Below are 23212 nucleotides of genomic sequence, written 5' to 3'. Positions count from 1 at the left end.
ATATGGAAATAGTTGTGAGGTCACAAACTGCAGAAATGGTCCATAAATAGGCATTCATTCGCTTATCTTCCATCAAACTCCTGGGTGGGGCTTGATCTAGGAGGCACAGAATCAGAGGACTGGAAGTAACCTTGAGAGGTCAAGTCCAGTCCCCTGCACTCATGGCAGGAACGAGAACTATCTAGACACATGATTGTCTAATCTGCTCAGAACAGAGTGGAAGAATTATTTCTTGTATCTTGCTTACAGCACTCCTGCTATTGCATCCCAAAATAATGTTGCCCTTTTTTTTTAACAACAGTGTTATGCTGTTGACTCATTTAGCTTGTGGTCCTGAGTTTGATCTACTCCCCCTTTCCCTATCCCCTTCTATGGCTGTTTTGTGTGGACCAAGTAGAGACTAACTCATTCATCAATAAATCATTTAGGTGCCTAAGCCACCTGCCCTCCAGGTTCATGGATCACATAGATAGGTGCCTAACTGCGTGAAAAGGAGAGAGCTTCGTACACACTCCTGTTATCGCATCTCACATTGGGTAGTTTAGATTGTTCCTTGCCTAGCATGCTGGCTTTTATGAATTTTATTCTAAGGCACTGTACTCTTTCTGTTCATTATTTAGGAAGGTTACTTGCCTAACTCAGGCTTTGTGGATTGCAATGTTCTGTGACTTTTTTTTCTAGGCGCATGAACGTTGGGCACTCTGATGTACAATATTGCGACCCGTAGGTTGATTTGTGGATCCAGGCCAAAGTTTCCAAGTTCCTGATTCCTGCAGGAACCAAGACAAATTGACTCCTCTGACGGAGCCCCTCTGAAATAAGAATGCTGAAGCCTGGGATCCGGTCTAAGGTTACGTCTATACTGCACCCTTCTTCCGCAAAAGCTTATGCAAATAAGGGCAGATTAGCATATTGTCGTACTTCATTTGCATAATTAATTAGGGGCCGTTCTTGCGCAAGAGGCTTTTGCGCAAAAAGAAACTGTGTAGATGGCTCCTTTGTGCACAAAATCCTCCTCTTGTGCAAGAGCCGTTCTTCCTGAAAAAATGAGGAAGAACGGCTCTTGCGCAAGAGGGGGTTTTTGCACAAAAAGGAGCCAGCTACACAGTTTCTTTTTGTGCAAAAGCCTCTTGCGCAAGAACGGCCCCTAATTAATTACGCAAATGAAGTACGACAATATGCTAATCTGCCCTTATTTGCATAAGCTTTTGCGGAAGAAGGGTGCAGTATAGACGTAGCCTAAAAGTGGCAGAGTCTTAGGACTCCTCTTTTAGTGAAGGAGAGCCCCAAGGACTGTCATTAGGTAGAGTGCATTCACAAGCAATTGTCGCTGAAGGTCAGGATCTATGATTTGTGACAGAAATAAAAAAGAAATGTGGGTTTTTTTCATTTAATTGCTGTGTATTTAAACCAGCAGCCTTAGGCTTTCTTAACTGGAATGAAATTGACTGGGAAAAGAAAATGAAACTGATCCTCCTAATTCCATTGCCAAAGATGAATGAAGCAGAAAAGAAAAAACTACATCAATGGAATGAGGTGGGGAAAAAATGAAGTGGCTTTGTAGGCACTTTTCAGGTTTGAATAATCAAAAGTGTTATTTAGTAAAGCAGGGAAAAGGGTAAAATCAGGTAAAACCTACTACAGTTGTCAGAGGTAAGAGAGAATGTTAAAGAGCTTCTGACACATGAAATCCTTTGAGGAGGGGGGGAAAATCTAGTTAGAGCCTAATATTAAAACATAACTGCCCAACCCTAAAATGTCTCTATTAATAATAATAGATCTTAGATGTATTTAAACTACTTTCCAAACATAAGTAGTTAGGGCAGTTCTTTAAAGTAGGGAAACAGTATATTATTATTTCCCCCCGTTTCATAGGGAAACTGAGTGTGAGAAGTTAAGAGATTTGCCCAAGCTCATACATTGCACTAAAGGCAAAGCCAGGACTCGAATTTTGATCTCATGATGCCCAATCTCCTAACTGTTGGACCATACTGCCTCAGTTATGCAAGACCATAAATGTTTGTTTGTTTTTTGCTTCCCCACCCATCCTGATCAGAAGGCAGCTACTTTTCTGGTTTATTGCTTTGACTAGGTCACCCCCTTCTCTGCCTCCTTCTACTGGATCCCCTTTTACACTGTATCAGACTGTTTGTTTTTACTTTTAAGGCACTTGATGACTATTCTTCATGGCATATCTCTTCCCTAGCATCTATTGAGACATGCCCCCCTCCACATCTACTCCATCAACAATGATAGCCTTGCCTGTCTATTTGGAGCATTTTCCAACAGGTAACGTTATGCTTCCTACCATGGGAGAAGCTCCCTGTAAAAATCTGTAACCATACACCTTTAAATCACCTCTTAAAACCTACTACAGTGAACCCTCGTTTATCGCGGTAGATAGGTTCCAAACCCGACCGCGATAGCTGAAAATCCGCGAAGTAGGGACACCATATTTACGTATTTATTTACAGTGAGCCCTCGCTACTTCGCGGTTCGACCATCGCGGATTCACGTATATACATACGTAATGAAAAAAGTCCGCGAAGTCGTGAATCCGCGATGGTCGAACCGCGAAGTAGCGAGGGCTCACTGTACAGCCTACAAAATATGTGATCATGGTTAGGCAGCTGGAGTGCTGTGACTGCTGCTTATTACACTAATCATAACTGACTCACTGTTAGCTTGTGGTCCTGTTGTTTGTTTTATGCTCCTGTTGTCTTTTGTTTTAGAAAGACTGTAAACCCTTTAGGGCTAGGGATGAGCTTTTCGTTATATGTATGTACAGTGTCTAGCACAGTGGAGCCCTGATCTTTGATTTGTACCCTCTAGGCACTAGGAGACTATTGCAGTATAATAACAAGCTTGGAATGTGGCTCCCTGTGTACCTGCCTACTGATTACTACGAAACGAAGATGCAGAGGAGCATTATTGTTAAGTTAGTGGTAGAGCCTCGACTGAAACTTGAAGACTTATTTCCTAGGGTTTTAAGCACTAGACCACACTCTCCTCTCACAGCAAGATTTAGGAACCATGAGGCCTGCACTAATAGAGTTGCCTGCTCTAACAAGTCTTCCTGTGCTCACTTGATAGCTGATCAACATGAAAAATGAGTTTTGGAAGGAAGCACTTACATGACTCTGAACTGTTGGCAAAGGCAGCCCTGGATGGTTCCTCCTGTACTCTCTTCTTCCACTCAATTGCTGATAATTCCTGTTTTGTATCTCTGCAGCGATCGCCGGCATGGCCAGAAGGGCCTTGAAACTTGTCTCTCTGGCAGCAGCCACTTCTGGCTTCTACCTCTACAGCAGCAAGTATCTGGATCCCAATGATTTTGGAGTTGTTCGGGTGGGCAGAGCCATTGCCACAGTAAGTTTCACTCTGGCAGGTTATGTGAGGGTAGGCATGAGAGATTTGCTGACAGGGTTAGAAGGATCCTCAGAGAGACTGGAATTCACAGGAGTTCTTTTCCTGGCATGGTGTTTTCTGTATTTATATGTTTCAAGTGTATGGTTGGCGCTGATCTCCAGGGACTTGGGTTTTTCTCTGTTCTGTTATTTGTGTGGGGGAAAATAAGTTAAAAACATGGACAGTGTAGAGGGTAATTTACAGTGAAGCAGAGGCAGGCAGAGAAAAAGAGAAAAACATGGTGACAATGAGTAAACATGTGCCTTATTGGGGAATCTATTGGGTAGATGTGGGGCTTAGATCCACTTACTGTATCTCTTTACCCCACATCCCCTTCTCTCAACTCTCATTCAAAACTTAGTCAGGTCTATCATCCCACTGCTTTTCCCAGTTGTTTTGCTTTGAAGCTGCTTACCTCATCCTTGATGGTGGCTCCTCTTTCTCCTACAGATCATTGAGAAGACCACATTGTTGAATGAATACTGCCTATAAATGTCTTGGAGTTCTCAGTGCTAGGAATGTGGGCGGGGGATGGTGTCTTCAGGTGTGTGTGTGGGAGTGGGATTAGTATCAGGGAAAAAGTGAAGCAGGAGTGGGAGAGGTAAGGCAGAAGATGCGTGTGGGGTATGTACACACTTTCTAAAATAAATCTCAAAGGGCCCCACTAGTCCTGGATGGATGCCACCTTCATGTCACCACAGATGTTGAACACAGCATCCAAAAACATGAACATGGCAGCTGCCAGCCACACAGGGTGTGACTCTCTCCAGGAAAGCCCTCTCTAGAGAATACATTAGCAGCCAGAAACAAGGTAGAGCAGAATTTGTGTAGGATATTAGCCTTCCCTGCACCTCTGTTGTGCCATACATTTGTCACTTCAGGCCAGGAGCTCCATCACTTACAGGCCCCGAGTACTAAGCAGCTGACAGCCTGCATCTCTTGCACTTCTAAAATGCTTCATTAGTGAGAACTACAGGGAGTGCCTCCTGAGAGCAGGCACTGCAAGAAGCAGGTTCGGTAGCTGATCTCAGAATCCATTACCCTGTACACAGACAGGCTGGAGCAGAAAATGATGTGAGGAGTGTCCGGGAAGGGAGAGGGTGTTTTGTTTTGGAAGTGTATGGTAGAAATGTTGACTGCCATCACCTTACTAAAAATAATGCAAAGTACAGTATCTGGCACTTTGTCATTTCAGTATCCAGACTAAGGTGTCAGTAGAGGAGATTTTAGATTAAATAGTAATAAGCCACCAGGTCCAGATGGTATTCACCCAGGAATTCTGAAGGAACTCAGATATGAAATTGCAGAACTACTAAAGGTGGTATGTAACCAATGTTCTCTTTAATCTTTTCCATCCATGTGTGGATTTTTTCCATTCATTTGCGGAATAAATGTTATATGCACTGAAGCATAACAACCAATAGAAACAAATACCTAGCTGTGGGCACTCTGCTAATCAGCTGGACGGCATTTGAATCTCTCCTGAACAGCCTCACAAGCACTGAGCTTACAGAGAACACTCTATGCAACCTTTCATTTAGAACAGCTTCTGTACCAAATGACTACAGGGTAGCTAATGTGACAACAATTTTTAAAATGTTTCTAGAAGTGATCTGGCAATTACAGACTAATAAGCCTGACTTCAGTACTAGGCAAATTGGTTGAAATTTGTTCTTTGTTATGGTTAGCAGACATGCAGCTAGGCATGATCTGTTGGGGAAGAGTCAATATGGCTTTTATAAAGGAAACTCTTGACTTACTGCTCTATTAGAATTCTTTGGGGAGGGTCAGCGAACATGTGGAAAAGGGTGATTCAGTGGATAGAGTGTACTTGGGCTTCAGAAAGCCTTTGACAAGGTCCATCACCAAAAGCTCTTAAGCAAGGTAAGCAATGCTGGGATCAGATGGAAGATCCTCTGATGGATCAGTAATTGGTTAAAAACAAGAAAAGATGGATAAGAATAAATGGTCAATTTTCATAATGTAGAGAGTAATTAGTGGTTCCCCCCAGAGTTCTGTACTGGAATGAGTGCTTTTCAATTTAACCTAGAAAAATGGGTAAAAAGTGAGTTGACAAAATTTGCAGATGATATACAATTATTCAAGATAGTTAAATCCAAAGCAGAGTGCAAAGTGATACAAAGGGAGCTCATAAAAATGGGTGACTGGGCAGCAAAATGGCAGATGAAATTTAATGTTGAGAAATGCAAAGTAATGCTCATTGGAAAACATAATCCCAACTACACATACAAAATGATGAGGTCTAAATCAGCTGTTCCCACTCAAGAGAGATCTTAGAGCCATTGTGCATAGCTCTCTAAAAACATCCTCTTATTATGCAGTGGCAGGCATAAAAACTAACGATATTAGGAACCATTAGTAAAAAGATAGACAATAAGATAGAAAATATCATAATGCTATTATATAAATATATAGGACAGCCACACCTTGAACACTGCATGCCGTTATGGTCACCTCATCTCAAAAATGTTATATTAGAAATGGAAAAGGTACAGAGCAGGGCAATAAACACGATGAAGAATATGGAAGAGCTGTGTGAGGAGAGAATAAAAAGACTGGGATTTTTCTGTCTGGAAAAGAGACAGCTAAGGGGATATGATAGCAGTCTATAAAATCATGATGGGTGTAGAGAAAATGAATAATGAAATGTTTACTTCTTCACATAACACAAGAACGAGGGGTCATCCAATGAAATTTATAGGCAGTAGATTTGAAACAAACATAGAACTTATTGCCAGGGGATGTTGTGAAGGCCAAAACTATAACTGGGTTCACACAAGAATTATAAATTAATAGAAGACAGGTCTATCAGTGGCTATTAGCTAAGATGATCAGGGATGCAATCCCATGCACTGGGTGCTCCTAGCCTCTGACCGCCGGAAGCGGATCACTCAATAATTGTCTGTTTTGTCACTCACTCCAAAACACCTGGCATAAAGTACTGTGGGAGGACTAGGCTAGATGGACCCTTGGCCTGTCCCAGTAAGTCTGTTCTTATCTTTACTGCACAAACACTGCTGACCATCCATACACCTCAGGGGAAACTGAGGTACCAAGTGGGAAAGTGATTTTCCCCTGGCCACAGCAGAGCTCTTAGAACTCAGCAATCCATTGCTCCCAGTTTCCCAGGCTTAGTTCACTACTAGGCCATACTGCCGCCACAAATTACAGTGTTCTACAGGAGCAGCTACAACTATAATATCTCAAAGAAAAATCTGTTGGTGGTTGCTAGCCCCTGTAAGTACTCTTTTAACAAATATGGGGAATACTTTAAATGGTTTATTTTTTTAACAGACACAAGTCCCTGTATGGTCAGGTTGCTTCAGTGTGAGCTTCTGCCATATTGTTGCACTAATCTCTGCTTTCCCAGTCTCAGCTTCATTTTCATGTGTTTCTCCCCAATCAAGAGGGATGGAGACGTCTCTAAAATTAGAGCTTAGACTCTATTGTAAACATATGCCTGTGGCTGCTGGGGACCTAGATGAGAGCTGCCCCTCAATTCAGCCCTGAGCAAACCCCTACTTAGCAGGTCAGGTGGCTCCCATAATTGATTGGGGAGGGGAAGGGGGCCTCCAGTCACGACAGATGAACTTCAAAATGTTCAAAAGTTATATTCTGAGAAGCACCCAAAAGTCTAGATGCTTAACTCAACTTTTTGGGGCAAAGCTAGACTGGAGCATATATAAACATGGGGAAAAAAAAGGACTTGGGGAGTGAATTCTCAAACCTGTGGCCAGTTTGAATTTTGCTAGAAGTTTTTAATTTATCTACATGTATTCCTCAGTCCTTATTAAACCTCCTTAGGTGGCCTGGGGGAAAACTGTTGCCCAAGTCCAGGTTTGGGGAAGCAGATTAAGGGCCCAGCAGAGAGAAAACACTGAGGGCGCAGCTACACTACGCAGAAGATCAACTCAGCTACGGTTGATCTTCCGGGGTTCAATTTAATGGGTCTAATATAGACCCACTAAATTGAACTCAGAGGGTGTCCTGCTCCTCAGGGGGCACTCCTGCTCCTCACGAGGAGTAAGGGAAGCCAATGGGAGTGTTTGCTCCCGTTACCCTCCCATTGTGTGGACGGTACAGAAATGCGATTTTAACATATGTCAACTCCAGCTATGTAATTAATGTGACTGGAGTTGCGTATCTTAATTTGACCTTCTGCTGTATTGTAGACCAGGTCCAAGAGGTAGGGATGTTGCTTGGGGACCTCATTCTAGGAGATGGGGAGATCAGCTGATAACTTGAGGATTGTTGGAAGTCAGCAGCTGGATGACTCAAAGTGGAAGCCACACTCTCTGAGACTTTTAAAACTAGACTTGACAAAAGACTGGAAAATGCACTATGGACATCAATCTTGCATTGCCAGCAAGAGGGACTGGATGATCTCCCAAGTCGTCTTATATCTATGAAGAGCAATTTCTCAGGAGCATGGAGGAAGAAGAACTAATCCTTGATGAAAATGAGTTGCTCCTTAGGACCTGGACAGCAACAAGTCACAGAAAACCTTTACATTTCAGATAGTATTAGAAATCTGATATTTCTGCTTTTTTTTGCCCGCTGCATCTTTCAAGGTGTCACACTGACCCCAGTTTTCAGAGAGCATTAAGCTAGTATCATATGCCATAGCTGAAGTGTATCTCAGACACTTGTGGGGATTTAACAATGTCAGAGTTGCCTATCAGAATCATCATAATACTAATTTGTTGTAAATATTGTGATGTAATTAGCAACTGCTTAATTAATTTCCTCTTCCTCTGTAAAGCAGAGCTGGTTCTTTTCAAGTTGGAAGTGACAGTTACCATCATGGACAAGAGATAACATAAGAACCAACCCAAAACTGATCTGAAAGTCCCTCCATTCCAAAGCTATTTTCTGATGTTGGAAAATGCCTGGTGAAATTTTTCTCCAAATACTTCTTCACCTACCTCTACACCTCTTGGCTTTCATAGGGACAGGAAGGGCTGAACAATCACAAGAAAAGCCTTGGACAAAGTGGTGAGATTCCTGATGAACAACACAATTGTTCTACATCAACAGGTGCATGGATAGGGAGGAAGAGTACTTTTTGGCCCTCTGCCAAGAAGCCCTTTTCCTCTGGGATTTTTGCATCAGCCATGTCTATCTGGAGGCCTTTTACCTCCCTAGTATCAGAAATTACCTGGCAGATTACCTCAGCAGGAATTTCTCCAGTCACCGCAAGTAATCCCTTCACCTGGAAGTGACCTGCATGCTCTTCCAGAGGTGAGCTACTCCCCAACTGCATCTGTTTGCCACCAGGCAGAACAGGAAGCGCCATAGGGTATGGCTACATTGTGGGGGGTTTCTTCCGAAAGAGGTATGCAAATAGCGCTCGCATTTGCATACCTTTGTCCATTTTTTTTTCTGGAAGAGGCTTTTCCGATATTTGGCTCTGTCTACACGGGGCCAAATGTCGGAAAAAATCCCCTGTTTCGAAAGCCCCTGTAAACTTTGTTTTATGAGGAATAAGGGGGCTTTTGAAAGAGGGGGGTTTACCGACATTTGGCCCCATGTAGATGGGGCCAAATGGCAGAAAAGCCTGTTCTGGAAAAAAAAAAACGGAAGAAGGTATGCAAATGTGAGCGCTATTTGCGCACCTCTTACGAACCCTCCCCCCCACAGTGTAGCCATACCTGTAGCTTTTGTTCCTACCAGGTAAAAGCTCCCTCTCTGATGCCTTTCTCCTGCCAGGAGCAGGGCCTGATGTACATGTTTCTGCTGAGTCCTAGTAAAGATCAGAAGGGACAGAGCACACATCATTATGATTTGCCCCAATATGCCTGTGCCAGTATTGATTTGGTACGCTCGTGAACACCGTGGTGATTCCTCCATGGGCCCCCCTTTCCTCAGTAGCCCATACTTGCTGCCACAAGATCCAAGCCAGTTAGTATACTGCAACCTGGAGTCGCTACGCCTCACAAAGTGGTAGCTCCATGGTTGAAACCAGAGGAATGTACCTGTTCGGAGGCGGTCTAACAAGTTCTCCTGGGGAACTGGAAACCTTCCATGAGACTGCCTTACCAGGCCAAGTGGATGAAGTTCCACTGGGCATGAGAATGGGGCATCTCTCCCTCTCACTTTTCTATGCAGTCTGTATTAGACCATGTGCTGCACCTCAGGAAGCCAGGGTTGACACATTCTTCTATCTGAGTGCACCTTGCAGCTATCTCTGCTTTCTACCAACTGATCCGGGCCAGAGAGTCTTCTCTCATAATATAATGGTTAGGTTCCTAAGGGGCCAAGTCTTTTTGCAAGTCCATCAGCTTTGTCACTGCAGCTGATAGGATGAAGGGCTTTCTGATGTCATCACGGAGAATTTCCAATGGGATCACCTTTGCATACAGACCTGCTATGAGTTGGCAAAGACTCCCCCACAGCTGATCATCTGGGTCCATTTTACCAGAGCTCAGGCATCACCTGTGGCCTTTGTGGCTCCAAATACCATCCAGGACATCAGTAGAGCCATGATGTGGGCCTCAGTCCACACATTCACATTTCACTGCGCCATCGCTCAGGCTAGAGTCGACACTGGGTTTGGCAGAGCTGTGCTACAGTCTGCACAGCTGTGAACTCTTACCTGCCTCCATGGGTACTGCATGGAGTCATGTATTGCGGAATGGATATGAGCAATCACTTGAAGAAGAAAAGACAGTTACCACCTTTCCATAAGTGGTGTTCTTCAAGATGTGTTTCTCATGTCCGTTCCGTGATATGGCCTCCTTTCTCACTGTTTGGAGTTTCCAGCAAGAAGGAACTGAGGGTAGGGGGAGCATGTAGCACTCCTTATACCACGCCATGGAGGTGCCACTCCAGAGGTCGCTAGAGATGCTCCCCTATGGATACTGCTGAGATAAAAACTTCCAGCACTCGTGCATGTGGTGAACAAACACACAGAATGGAATGGACATGAACAACACATCTCAAACATCAGTTACTGTCTTGTCTGGTTCTCTCTATGCATTGGTCACCCCTTTTTGCTGCTCTGTGTACAGACCTTTTGTCAATTTTTTTTCCTCCCTGATGAGGTCTGGAGGACGGGCTAGCTGCCCAGGTTATCCCAGCACTCACTGATATAAATACAGTTGGGCAGTGTGGTAGGTGTGAGTACAATGGCAGAAAAGCGCCTACATGGACACAAACAGAACTTTGCTATTTGTAACCAGTGAAGGTGACTGTAATGATAATTAGTTACCAAATCACAGTGACAGTTATGGCATGGATGGGTGTTAGTCTAACCTCTCCATCCTATCCCATCAGTGACAGCTTAGACATCACAGTTTGACACCATTGAAGCTGTTCTGATGTTGCCAACCCTGGACTGTGATTTGGCTGCAGAGATTGGGTGGGAGGGAAAGGAAAGGCTCCAGTTTACATGTAAGCATCAGGCTGTTTCTAGTTAGTTTCATACCCTGCTCAACATGTACACGGCGGCTTGTGGATACACACAGGATTGAACATCAAGGGTTGTTTCAGTTCTGTTCCTGGCTCTGACATTGACTCACTGTGTGTCACTTACTAAGTCACTTCCCTGCTCCATGCTTTGATTTTCCCCATGTGGGCAATGGATGTTCTCCTGACCTATGTCCCTGGGGGTTGGGATTTTCAGTTTGTGAATGCCAGTGAAGTGCTTTGATTGCCTGGAATGGAAGGTGCTTTAGAAGTGCAAAGTATGACTTCTTGCCAGTAGCTCAATGTTACTGAGCTTCCTGTCCCGCAGGGAAGTTTTCCTGAGTGTAAACCACTGATTTTCATTGACATGTTTTTATTTGTATTTCTTTTTGTCCTTGTGGCCTTTTTATTTGAAAGGAAACTTAACTTTGGGGCTTAAAGCTGAATAGAAAGAATCCCTTTAATAAAGGCTTTGTTGGCTTGATCCAAGATCATTGCAGAATCTTCATACTGTTTCTGGTTTGTTTTTCAGACAGCTGTTATCACTTATGACTACCTCACTGCTCTCCGGAGTGTCCCGTATGGATCACAGGAGTATGCCTACGTCAAATCACAGGTAGGGTGTTCCCCAGAGGCTTGGCAAGCAAGGAGAGATCTGCCAAAGGCAGTGCCATCCACTGAGCTGCTGGCTTAGTCAGTCAGTCATTGGGATGAGAGCAGGTTTGATCTCCACTTCCTGCTCCTGTCTGCTTAGACTGAAGTGGAGCACTCAGCAGCTGAGAGTGGGAAGACAGGTGGCCTTGTGTTGCTGAGCAACAGCAAGAAAGTCGTATCTCTGTCCTGCTTGGCCAGTTAGTGGGGGTTGTACCTCAAGGTTTGAGTGAATCGAAATGGGGCAGATCTGGTGGATGAGTGGTGAATCCTCTGGGATCAGTCAGGGCTGCAGAGCATCCCTGAAGAAATTGAGAAGTAATTGGGCAATCTAAGGGACTCTTCTCTGCCAGGCTTTCTGTCACTGTGTTCTGATGTAACTAATTAATATGAATAAAAATAGCAACTGTAGTGACAGGAATGAAGATACAAATTATAATGTCTCTGCCAAGGCCGCTCAAACTCACACTGCAAAGCTCTTTCTTTTTCAGTTCTGAGGCCTCCCTACCTGCACTGCCAATGCCCTTTGTTCCTGACCCACAGATTCTTGTGTTTCAGTCCTATTCCTGCCCTGCAGCTCATCTGCTGTACCTGTCCTTGGAGCCTCTTCATAGCAGTGAATGTGGATTTGATCTGTGTCAAATTAGGCAGTGTATTTAGCAATAAGACTATCAAGTGTGTTTAATTTTTCACCTAACACACGTTGGGGTTAGACCTCCGTGCCCTGAAGTGAAGAGCTAGTGGATTCGGCCACCCAGCCCCTTACTAAAACCACAGTGCACCACCTCTTAGGATTTAGTCACATATGGTTGGCCTTAATGAATGCAAAGTGCATAGGAATGTCTTGCAGAGCAGCCTGCCCAGGGTTGCTCTCGCTTTCCCTTTTGACTACAGAAATAGCTTTGCTTTGTTGTAGCTCTTTTAATCATAGGTGGGTGTTAACTTGAAGAAACTGGTGGTAGGTGCCAGATTGACAGACTTGGAGTTCAGAGCTGTCTCTCCTTCTGCCCATGTCTATACCCTCGGTGTAACTATCCAATAGCCCTGAGTTTTTCACTCTTGGGCTGTGTCCAGACTCAGGGGTTTTTTCGAAAAAAGTAGCCTTTTTTCGAAAAAACTTCCCCTGCGTCCAGACTCAAGCCGCGTTCTTTCTAAATTAATTTGAAAGAACGCGGCTTTTCTTTCGATGGCGGTAAACCTCATTTCACGAGGAAGAACGCCTTCTTTCGAAAGTTCCTCTTTCGAAAGAAGGCGTTCTTCAATGTAAATAGGGCTTCTTCAAAAGAGAGCATCCAGACTCACTGGATGCTTTCTTTCGAAAAAGCAAGCCGCTTTTTCGAAATTTCTCCGTGCAGTCTAGACGCTCTCTTTCGAAAGATGCTTTCGAAAGAGCCTCTTTCGAAAGAAGCCTGCAGTCTAGATATAGCCTTGGATGCTGGGTCCAATCCAGCACTGGTGGGTATTGAGTGAAAATCTCCACCTCCTGGCAGCTGTCCATTAGTCTGTGTGAATAGAGTTGGTGGGTTCTCAAGCCAATTCCTAGTGAACAGGAGTGCCCAGCATACAAACTGCCATCATGATCAACTAACCCCTACATTGTCAATTTCAGTAGAGTGCAAAGGACTGAGCGGGAGACTGAACTCTCCTAGAGTTGATCAGGCCTGTGGCAGTGGGTTGGGAGGAAGCTTACTGTACTACTGCCTAAGTTGTAGCTGCTGGCTCAGAAGCCTTCAGATTCTAAGCTTGTCAATCTGGCCCCTTCACCAGCACTAGATGTTTATTGGAAAGACTCTAACTTTGAAACCTGGGTCTGCAGAAGAGCTAGGTTGTAACTTCTCTGAGACAAGCTGAGGTAGTTGAGTTGCTGATGCTGCCGACTGCTTGTAGTTTGACAGCTGTTCCCAGCAGCCCCTGCAAAGCTCTGACCTTTTGTCTTGTGTCTCTATGGCCTCATTAACCTCTGTCATACTGCTTCTGATGGTCTGCCAGTTCGTGCTCTGAGCAGCAGAAAAGGGTCCTGTTCATTGGAGCTGTGCTGTGTTCTCCCCAGTCTTGGCAGCCAAGACTAGCTGAGTCAGCACTTGTTCCTTGGCAGGGTGAGTCAGTGCAATGCAAGAGGGCTTTGTGCCATGGCCTGCATTTCCTTCAAGAAGCCTTAGGCTGCTGAAAGAGGAAAGCCAGGGGTATGGAGGCTGTGAAGCAAATTCAGGCCTATCATGAGCAAGTAAAACTCCTTTAGTGAGTGGGATATCCTGGCTTGCCTTGCTCTTGGGGGAGTACTACAGAGAGGAGCATTTTAGCCTGACAGTAACTAGGAAGGTGGCATTCTAGCAACTCTCTTGGTATGGCTGAGCTAGCAAAGTGTCAGATATATGGCAGGCAATGATGCAGCAGTGGGATGGGAAACAGGATACAGAGCCCTTTGTTTTTTGGGGCACTGGTCCCAGTCCAGCCCCAGGTGGGTAGTAACTGAAAGTTTTTACCACCTGATAGCTGTTCAGTGGTCTCTGTGGACTGGATTTGTTGTCTCCGTTTAATGCCTTATGGATGAGTCATCAGAAAATCTACCATCAATAGGCTGACACTAATTGGCTCCTTCTTATTGGCCATCAGCGGTGGCCAAGAGAGACTGCATTCTCCTCTCAGCCAGAGGGTGAGACCCTAAAGGTCAGGGGCATGATGCACTGACAGATGGCAGTATGTGTTTGAGCAACACTGGCACTGTGGATAAACCGAGGCCTTTTGTCTCCAGGGTGGTCACTCTGGCACTGACATCTCCATCTTGTCAACCTCCGCACCTTTTACTTTGGCCTCAAGCCCCTGTTTATGTGCTGTTCCCACAATGATTTTTGTATTTCATTGTCCTGGCCCAGGTTGATCCAAATGGCCACCTTCTGCCTCACAGCACTTACCACAGCTGTATGAAGCTAGCTAACTGACAATGGTCCAATCTAGACTGGCTTGAGGATAGCTGGTATTTATTTTAAACTATTATGCATATGTTTTGGCTGGCTGTTCCCTCCCGTGTCTTCTGTCTTTTATATGTTGCTCACTTGCTTGGCCCGCTAACTCCATAGGACAGGGGCTGTGTCTGCCTGTAACTGTAGAGAGTACGCAGCACATTGTGAGTGCTACTGGAATACAAAGAACAAGATGCTCACTCTGTAATAATAATTTCTGTTCAGTAGCTAAACAGGAGACCCTGAATAACTGACTATTTCAGTCAAGAGATAGGAAACCTCAGTGGCAGTCCCAGTTCCTGAGTCAGTTGGAGCCAAACAGGGACATAGTCATTAGGAAACAATTAAATATAAAGCAGATTAAGAAGGAAACAGGTTCCCTGGGGTCTCTTAGCCAGGTTCCCACTTAGCTCCAAGGAAACCTCTTCAATCTCACTCTCTCTTTTCCTTCTCTCATGGGCCACTTTTGATGCTAATGTTCCCAGCTAAGCAGTTCTCAGCACCTCTTTGTGATCAGCAAATTGGGGGAGTATTTACTACTTTCTGTGAGACAACAGTGTGAGCTGGGATATAGCCATGTGTCTCTGAGATCAGTTAGCCTCGGCTTGATGTTCTCACTGCTTTTTGCCTCTGCCGTGTTTGGGGAGCTACTTTTGTGCTAATACCCTTGCCCTCTCCTAGCAACCAAGTATGAGTTAAGATTCCTGTCCTTGCCCACTCCTGCTGCTGATACTTGTTGTCAATATCAGGGAGACACTGGCCTGAGCTATGTAAGTTTCACACATGCCAGAGCATCCTTTCCAATCAATGTTGTTGGCTTGGCACGCAAAGTAACCATAATCTTCAGTCTGAAGGAGAGAATATCATGGCACTCCTGCTGGCACTTTCCTTCAATTGTTGCTAATGCCAGTTAGTGTTGATGTAGTGATGTTGTGGTCATCTCTGGCCATGTTTAGCTCTGGAGACACTGAGTGATTGCCTAGTGGGCTGTATATGTATGCCCAGTGTCAGGAGCACCTGGAGACATCTATATTTTCACAGGTTTAGGATATGTGCCTGATCATTCCTGTTAGTTTGCTTAACTTATTGGCAGGACACATGCTAAAGTGAGCATTGCCTCCTGCTCATTCCCTCACGTGTAACTCAGATCATGGAGGAGATAAGGGACGTCAGCTCAGTCATCATTGCCAGGCTGGAGATTTTTTACCTGATATCTTCCTTCCATCTCTGGATTGTGACATTTCTTCTGGTACCCTCTCCCTGTGGGAAAACACAGCTTGTGCGTAATGTCTCTGTCTTCCTAAGCTTTCTACTCTAGGGGATTTTGAAGAAGTTCATCACAATAGCATCTGGATGTCACTTCATACATGGATGTTGTCTTTCTGCAGGTCCCACCTTCAGCTCTGAAAGTGTCACAAAGCACAAAATTTGTTTCAGGGCTGGCATCGAAGCGTGGTAGTAAATAGCAATCAGGTGTGTGCCATCTTGCCCATTGGTACAGAAATGCTGCATGGCTGATAGGCTTGAATAGGACCGAAATCCCAGGATGCACCACTTTAATATAAATTGTGGCTGCTGAGGCTATGGATGGCATCATGTGAATGGGGAGCCGGAGGAAGGTGAAGATGGAAGGGATCTGCCCTCTAGAAGTCTCTGGATAGATTTACAATCTGTCCATGAGTTAACTTTGTTGGCTTCAGAATTGCTTTGTTAGGGGAAAAAAATGTTCAAGAAGGCTAATTACCTTTGAGAGCAGAATTGGGATGTTCTCCTCAGTCAAGCTGCTGGTTATTGGACTGTCAGTACCTGGGCAATTAGTTAGAAACTGTCACTGTATGAAATGCAAAGCTCTGTTTCTGGAAGCTCTTAAATGAAGGGCATTCATATAAAGGGCATTGGCATTTGGTGCAGTGGCCAGATTTCTGGAACCTCCTGGCTCTGGAAGGAATAGGGAAGTATGTGTAAAGATGACTTAAGATTTGCAAATGGTTCAGGCTGCAGAGATAGCCTGTGTCTATGATCATTGCATGTGATTCTGTAACAGTCTGCATCCTGAATGATGGCAGATCATGCCCTAAATCAGTGGTGTGCTGCCTGCAGGCTGCATTCGGCCCATTGGGATTGTATGTGTGGCCCATGAGACATTTTTGTCTACTGTGGCCCACACGCAGAGTTGTCAGATTCCTCTGGTTTCTATTTGTGCAGTTTTTTCCTACCAGTGTTACTAAAATGACATGCATGTAAAGCAAGGGTGTGTGAACTGAGGTGCATGCTGACTGCACACATTATTGACAGTGAGAGCCATGCACTCCCTCTGCATCCAATCAAAATGCTGCTACTGTTCAGTCAGCACACCCTGCAAATTCTAGGCATGTAAGGGCAGTTAGCAAAAGTACCATATCCCAGGAGACTGTCTTGCTTATAACAATCTTGTGGCCTACTGAGATAGAGGACCACTCATTTGGCCCTCTCACTGGGCTGGGTTGCCAATTGCTGCTCTAATCCTGCAGAGTGAAGCTTCTTTTGCACCTGCTAAGAGACATTCCAAGGAGCTGTCCATGGTGCTGCTCTAGAACAGCTTAGCTGAGGACTTCACAATGCACCATGCCCTTGCAGACTCATAAGCATAGGATCCTCCCACAGCTATCCCCTGCCAGTGTCTCCTCTGTGTGCTGAAGGTACGCTCTCTACAGTGTGAGGTGAATTCCAACTCCATAGGCCATGTCATCTGCTAAGAAGGAAGATATGTGATCATGTGACAAAGTAACAAAACTGTTTGTGGTGAACTGATCTGCGAACCTCAAGTTAATATTGCCTGAGGCCAAACTTCCTTTAGATGGTTAACTGGCTTCGAAGCATTGGCAGAGGCAAAAGGCAACATATCCCATCCCTAGCACCCTGAGCCAGCCAGTTACCATATTATGTGCTCCCTATTATGTCTCCTTAATCTTCATCTACATCATCGCTGTCTCCTGACCAGCTCCAATTCAGAATGGCCAGCTGGTAGTTTGGGGACTCTATCTGGGTGTGAGTGCTGAAGTCTAGTGAATTACCTGCCAACATGTGAAACATTAGAACATTATGCTGAAAAATGTAATACTGTAGATACTAAAATAAATCCTAATAATAAGACAGTTCTCCCCCTTCCAGTACCATGAATGGACCTGCTCATTATGTGATTGTTACTTTGATCTTGAAATCTGAAGTGCTAGGATATCAAACTAATCCATTTTTGTGTTTCCCTGAATGTTCTTAAGCACTTTAAGGTGTTTTGTTCAGAGGAAAGGTAAGTTTCATTTTCACTCATGGAAGGAGAGGAGGAAGGTGAGAGGCAGTAACTGGCACCTCATTTAGTCTGCACCTGGCTTCCTGTCCTGAACCTTCATGTCTGATTTGGTCATTGGACATAAGTCCAGCCATAGGAACTTAGGAAGAGGTTGTGAATGTGTCAGTCACATACTAGACAATTCATCCAACTGAAATGATCTGATTTGTTGACTGTCTGCTGGTTCCCTTGTGATTGTGGCATTGTCTGTATTACTGCAGGCTATCAACCTAAGTTACGCAACTTTACCTACATGAATAACATAACTGAAATTGACATACTTAGTTCTGCTTACTGCAATATATTTACAGCGGTAAGTAAACAGCTGACTCTCTCCCATCAACTCCATTTACTCTTCCTATTTTGGTAGAGAACCAGTGTTGATTGGAGAACATTTGATGGTCCATTTCTTCTGTCTATCCTAGTCTGTTACATGCAATAAATTGACCCCCCCCCCCCCATTGGACTGATCACTGCCTGTTGATGCAGTGGGTAGTGAAGACATGCCCTGTGTCTTTCTCTTTCCCCACTACCCTCATAGAACAAAAAGGCTGTGTCTCATATGCTTTCTTGCTTCTCACCTCCAGGTGGGGTTGTTCCTTCACTGTAGGATCACAGACTGTTGGTAGGTTTGTTTCCTTATAGCTGCTTAAAGGTAAATAATAGCCAGAGGAAATTTGAAGAACATATAGCCAAATGTAGGAAGAGAAGAACCAAGACATTCTTAAAGGAGAAGCTGCAGAAAGTCTATGCCTGAGTCCATGGATCCTTTTGTAGCTCCTGCACGTAAACAAAGCAATCAGAGCGAAGAAGAGGTGTTTATTATTATTGCTATTTTTGTATTTTGACAACATCTGAAGTCCCCAGCAGAGATAAGGTCCCATTGTACTCAGTGATGTGCTCACATTGAGAGATGGTTCCTGCCATAAAAAGACCGCAGTTGAGATTAATTTCTTTACCTTGGTTTTCACCCTAGAGAAGGAGGGTGTAAATACATATTCTGGTTTATTCAAGGGGGAACTGAAAAAGACGGGGGCATCAAAACCAAGACCAAGCATGATGGAACTACCCAAGAAATTAAATTGTAGTCAGTGACTGAAGGCCTGGTTCCACTGACATCAGTGGGCTTTGGATCAGGACCTAGCAACATACCAGCATCTGTCTGAAGGAACTGAGGACTCAAATGACTTATTTGAAAGCATCCAGGGGCAGACTGGCAATCAAAATAGGCCCAGGAAATGGGCTGAGAACGGCCCACTTTTTCACATCAAAGAATTTTTTAAAAATTTACTCTTTGACCCCCATTAGCCACACTCCTGAACCCTGTTAACCACTCCCCTGACCCCCATTAGCCACATCCTCTGACTCCCATTAGCCAGGCCTCTGGAGGTAACACTCTCGGGGTAAGATGGACACATGACCAGAAATAAAAGGTGTCATGTGATCTCTCTCTAAGGACTTTTCCCACCATCCTCCTACCAATAGAGATTAGTTTGACCCCCACCAACCCCCTCTCATGCAACTATCTTGCAATTGCATTAACCCAATGTGTGTGACATTAACTCGGGGGCAGAGAGGCTGGGGGAAGTGTTCCTTCTAAGAGTTTCCTCCCATGAGCAGAATGAATTTTGTGTTGTGTACCAGTACCGAGTTCGTGTGGCTTGTTTGGATGTGCCACTGTGGCACCCAAGTTACTAATAAATATCTTATTAACCTCTACCTTTTCCCTCTGCTGCCATGTCTCCTCCCCTTGCTCCATCAGCTCCCCTGGTGCCTGCTGCCCCCCAACCCCCCACCCTCCTCGGCTGTCCTGACTCCTGTCCTTTCACTGCCCTCAGCCCTCCTGAGACCTGCCCCCCTCCACCAGCCCTTCTCTCCTCCCTGTGACCACTCCTCCAGTAGCCCCACTCTGATCATGTGAGCTACCCCTCCTCATCCCCTCTCCTAACACCTCCCTCTACACACCTGCCCTGTCTCTCTCCTCTGGTGCTGGTCCCTCCCCTGCAGGTGTCTGCCCTTCTGCTTCACCCCCAGAATCGCCTGGCACCTGCACCTTCCCTTACCCCTGCACCCTCCTGGTGCCCCCCTTTCCTTACTGCCCTTGCCCCCTTTGCCTTCTTTTTCCCTGATGCCCACCCCCTCACCAACCTCTGCCCTGTTCCCCTCATGCCCCTGTGCCCTCACACATGATTTGCTCCATCCCTGCCTTCCTCATGCAAACGACATCTCCCAGCACCTCTGCCTCTAGCTCCCAATGCCCTAACCCTCTCCTCTCCCAGCATAACCCTTTCCCCCCTCCCACTGATACCTCTCCTCCTGCCCTTTTCCTCATTGTCTCCACTTGGCCCCCTGGCATTTGTCTCTCCTCCACCCTGTCCCTTGGTGCCTTCCCCTTTTTTCTCCCGACCTGCCCTTCTCCCGTCAGCACAGGCCCCTTCCTCTCCCACCCCTTCTCCCTATTTTTTCCCCTTTCCCTCCCCTCCCCCACCTTCTGCCTTCCAGTTTGCAGTGCTGGAGTCCGTGATCAGGCCCCAGAAGTCCCCAAAGCCCTGGCCCCAGCTGCTTCCAGGGCTCCAGACCACATGCCGGGCCTGGAGCTGGGTCATGCGGTGCAACTCTGGGCCAGGCGGTTTTAAAGTCCTGGGCTGTGATATCACGCCATGCCCGGGCATCTCCCCTTTCAGCTGTTGTGCAGCGTTTGAGCACGCCGCGCATGCGCTCCCTCGGCCCCACTGTGCCTCATACATGGCCGGCGCCGGGGAATTTAAAGTGCAGGGCTGCAGCGCCCTGTCACAATCCCCCTCCTCCTCCAGCAGCCGCCAGCAGGCCCTTCAGCTGGGACTTCGGAGGATGGCCCACTGGGAAATTCCTGGTATCCTGCTGGGCCAGTCCACCCCTGAAAGTATCTATTAAAACAAAAGATTCAGAGGATGGCCAGTGGTGTATCCATCTGTGGGTGTTTTCAGCCTTTGCAGCTTTGTGGTTGGCCCCCCTACTGTCCTGTGATACTCTGCTCTAAGAAGCAGCAAGCTCTGAGGAAAAGAACAGCAAACATGGGTCCTCCAAACATACCTAGAGTGGACTTTCCTGAGCAGCCATTTTGGAAACCAGAGACCTGACCCTCCAATTGCCAGGGGGGTTAGTAACTGTCAGTCATGGTCCTGTTGGCTCAGATAAAAAGAGGAGCCTGGCCTTAGGTCAGTTTCTGGCTGGGAGCTGAGGCATGAAAATGGTAATGCTCTTGGGCCAAAGGAGCCTTACAGATAGCCAGAGTTTATGGCTGGCAGGACTTGCATTGAGAAGATAAATGGGAAAGGCCTGAAGCTGCAGGCCTGCAGAGAGGCTGGTGACAAAAGGGACCAGCAGAAAGAGGCCCCAGTGAGGTAGCAGCAAAGGATTGAGATGAGCCATGCATGGCTGCTGTTTTCAAGATCCCTGGGTTGCAACCCAGAATAGTGGGTAGATCTGGGTTCCCCAATCACCACAGGAAAAGTGGCATAAACTGTAAAAGAGGGTCATGGCTTATTTGGGAGCCCAAACAAAGGGCTGAATTTAAGGGGCCCAGAGCTCATGCTGAAGACTCTATCAAGGGCAAAGAGACTGTTTGTTGGACTCTTTAGAACTCTGGAAGAGGTTCATTTGACTTCTGTGATTTGGCTTGAGGGCCAGTCCATTGAAAACCCACTGACATCAGGAGCAGAGAGGGAGAAAAGGACTGTGGTACTACACCCTGCTGCTCAGAGGCACTCAGGAGGTGCAGGACCGTTTACACTGTCTTAAAACTAGAAACCAAAGTTGGCTTGAGTTGTAAATCAAAGAGTTTTTCTCCAGACTGGGAGCAATAGCTAAGATAATCATAAAGATACCTGAAGTAAATCAGTACTGGTAATGGTAAATCATGCTTCCCAAGCCTGTTTCTTTTTATTCACACAATGTACCTGTCCCATAGTCTGTGTATGCTTTAAAAGCTATCAATGTCTGCTTGTAATAATAACCCCTCATTCTCTTCCCCACTAAAATCTTCAGGTCCCAATTTCAATAACTTTCACCCAAGGAAAAGCTTGAGAAAACAGATAAGCTTTGGAACAAGCCCCTGATAGTCAGCAAAGTTGAGATTTGTCAGACTGACTGGGGAAACAAATTACAGATTCAAGGGCCATGAATTGAGAGCAACTTTCTGTTCCTGACATGGAAATCTAGAGACTGATTCCTTGAATGTTCCAGCTGACTTGGTGGTGAGTTTCTTACATGTGTGGGACCCAAATCATAAAAGATTCCATGGGCTACCTCCAGCACCTTTATTTGAAAAACAAAATTTACAGTCTCCTCCTCAGCTGAGGATGAAGGAAAGCTCAGCTGGTCACTGCTGCCCTCTGTATGTCCTGAAGCAGCAGAGGATGCAAAAAATCTCCTATAGTTGTGTTGCTTATTAACAAAGTTGGGTGAACCTTCTCAGCCATGAGGTCGGACATTCCTTCTACCTACCCACACCATCATCTACATCTCCACCAGAGGCGAGCATCTTTGAAAGAGTTAAAGGGGAGTCAACAGTCCTAATTCCTTTAGATTTCCAAAGGCTTCTGATAAATGTGCTGGTGCTCGATATATTTATTAACCATCTGGAAAAGGAGGCAAAGTGACAAAATGATTTACCTTAGTCAAGATTAGGAAGGCCTGAGAGGACTTAAGACAATGAGGGAATTGATCAATGTAATGACAGATTAAAATCACTGTAGATAAGAGACAGGTCGTGCACATTGGAAAGGTTCAGTTAAGCTATTTGTGCACACGTTGGGCTCCCAGGAAAAAGCATTTATTTACCCATATGCCACTAAGAAGGTGAAGGTGGCCAGAACAATGCAGAAGATGTACATCATGCTGGATGTCAGAGACCTTGGATAATAATGATCATCAAATGCACATAGACTACTGAGGGTTGTAATGCCAGCCAGAGTGACCATGGCAGATGGTGATGTGGCAGGCACAATGTAGTGAAATTTCCAGGTCTGGCTCAATCCTGCAAATTCAAGAATCTCTAGAGCAGTCCCCAGGCAGTGTCAGGTAAAACCAGCGTGTGTACCCCTTTGTGTGGCCATGGAGAATTTGAGAGCAAGGTGTGCTGAAGTGTTTTTGTCCATCCTGGAGATATGGCTTAAAACCCTGCAGTGTTAGCTTTGAATATAATGAATGACTGAAGGAAAGCTAGATCTCTGTGAGACTGATGTTGCACACAAAGTCAAACCACTTTATGCTCAGGATTTGGTACTGAGATGATGTCCGCTGGACAATGGGGATGTATAAATGCTGCAGACATGGCTGGCATTGGAAAGTGGGGGTATTGCAAGTATTAGGGGCCAGGCTAGCATCAGATATCAGAGATAAATGCTGTAGACTTGCTGTGCTAAACCAGTGACTTTATCAGATTCTCCCCAAAGTGCAT

At 45.4% G+C, this 23212-nt stretch overlaps 1 protein-coding gene across 8 annotated transcripts in view; it reads left to right on the top strand.

The window, feature by feature from the left end:
- The window catches only part of ADCK1 (aarF domain containing kinase 1), a 139775-nt gene that overhangs the window by 3995 nt on the left and 112568 nt on the right, over positions 1-23212 (top strand). For 6 of the 8 annotated variants that reach the window (XM_075926785.1, XM_075926783.1, XM_075926787.1 and 3 more), the window contains 2 exons: positions 3233-3369; positions 11369-11452. In XM_075926785.1, coding sequence (XP_075782900.1) covers positions 3329-3369; positions 11369-11452 — 125 coding nt within the window. In that variant the 5' untranslated portion in view covers positions 3233-3328. Of the gene's footprint in view, positions 1-3232; positions 3370-11368; positions 11453-23212 lie in introns of those variants that run through there. The other 2 variants (XM_075926786.1, XM_075926782.1) reach the window with 1 other exon arrangement.

The sequence above is a fragment of the Pelodiscus sinensis genome, chromosome 4 (assembly GCF_049634645.1).
Source record: "Pelodiscus sinensis isolate JC-2024 chromosome 4, ASM4963464v1, whole genome shotgun sequence".
NCBI classification, from domain to species: Eukaryota; Metazoa; Chordata; order Testudines; family Trionychidae; genus Pelodiscus; species Pelodiscus sinensis.
Note: the sequence above shows the minus strand (reverse complement) of the source record. Positions and strands in the feature narration are given on the sequence as shown.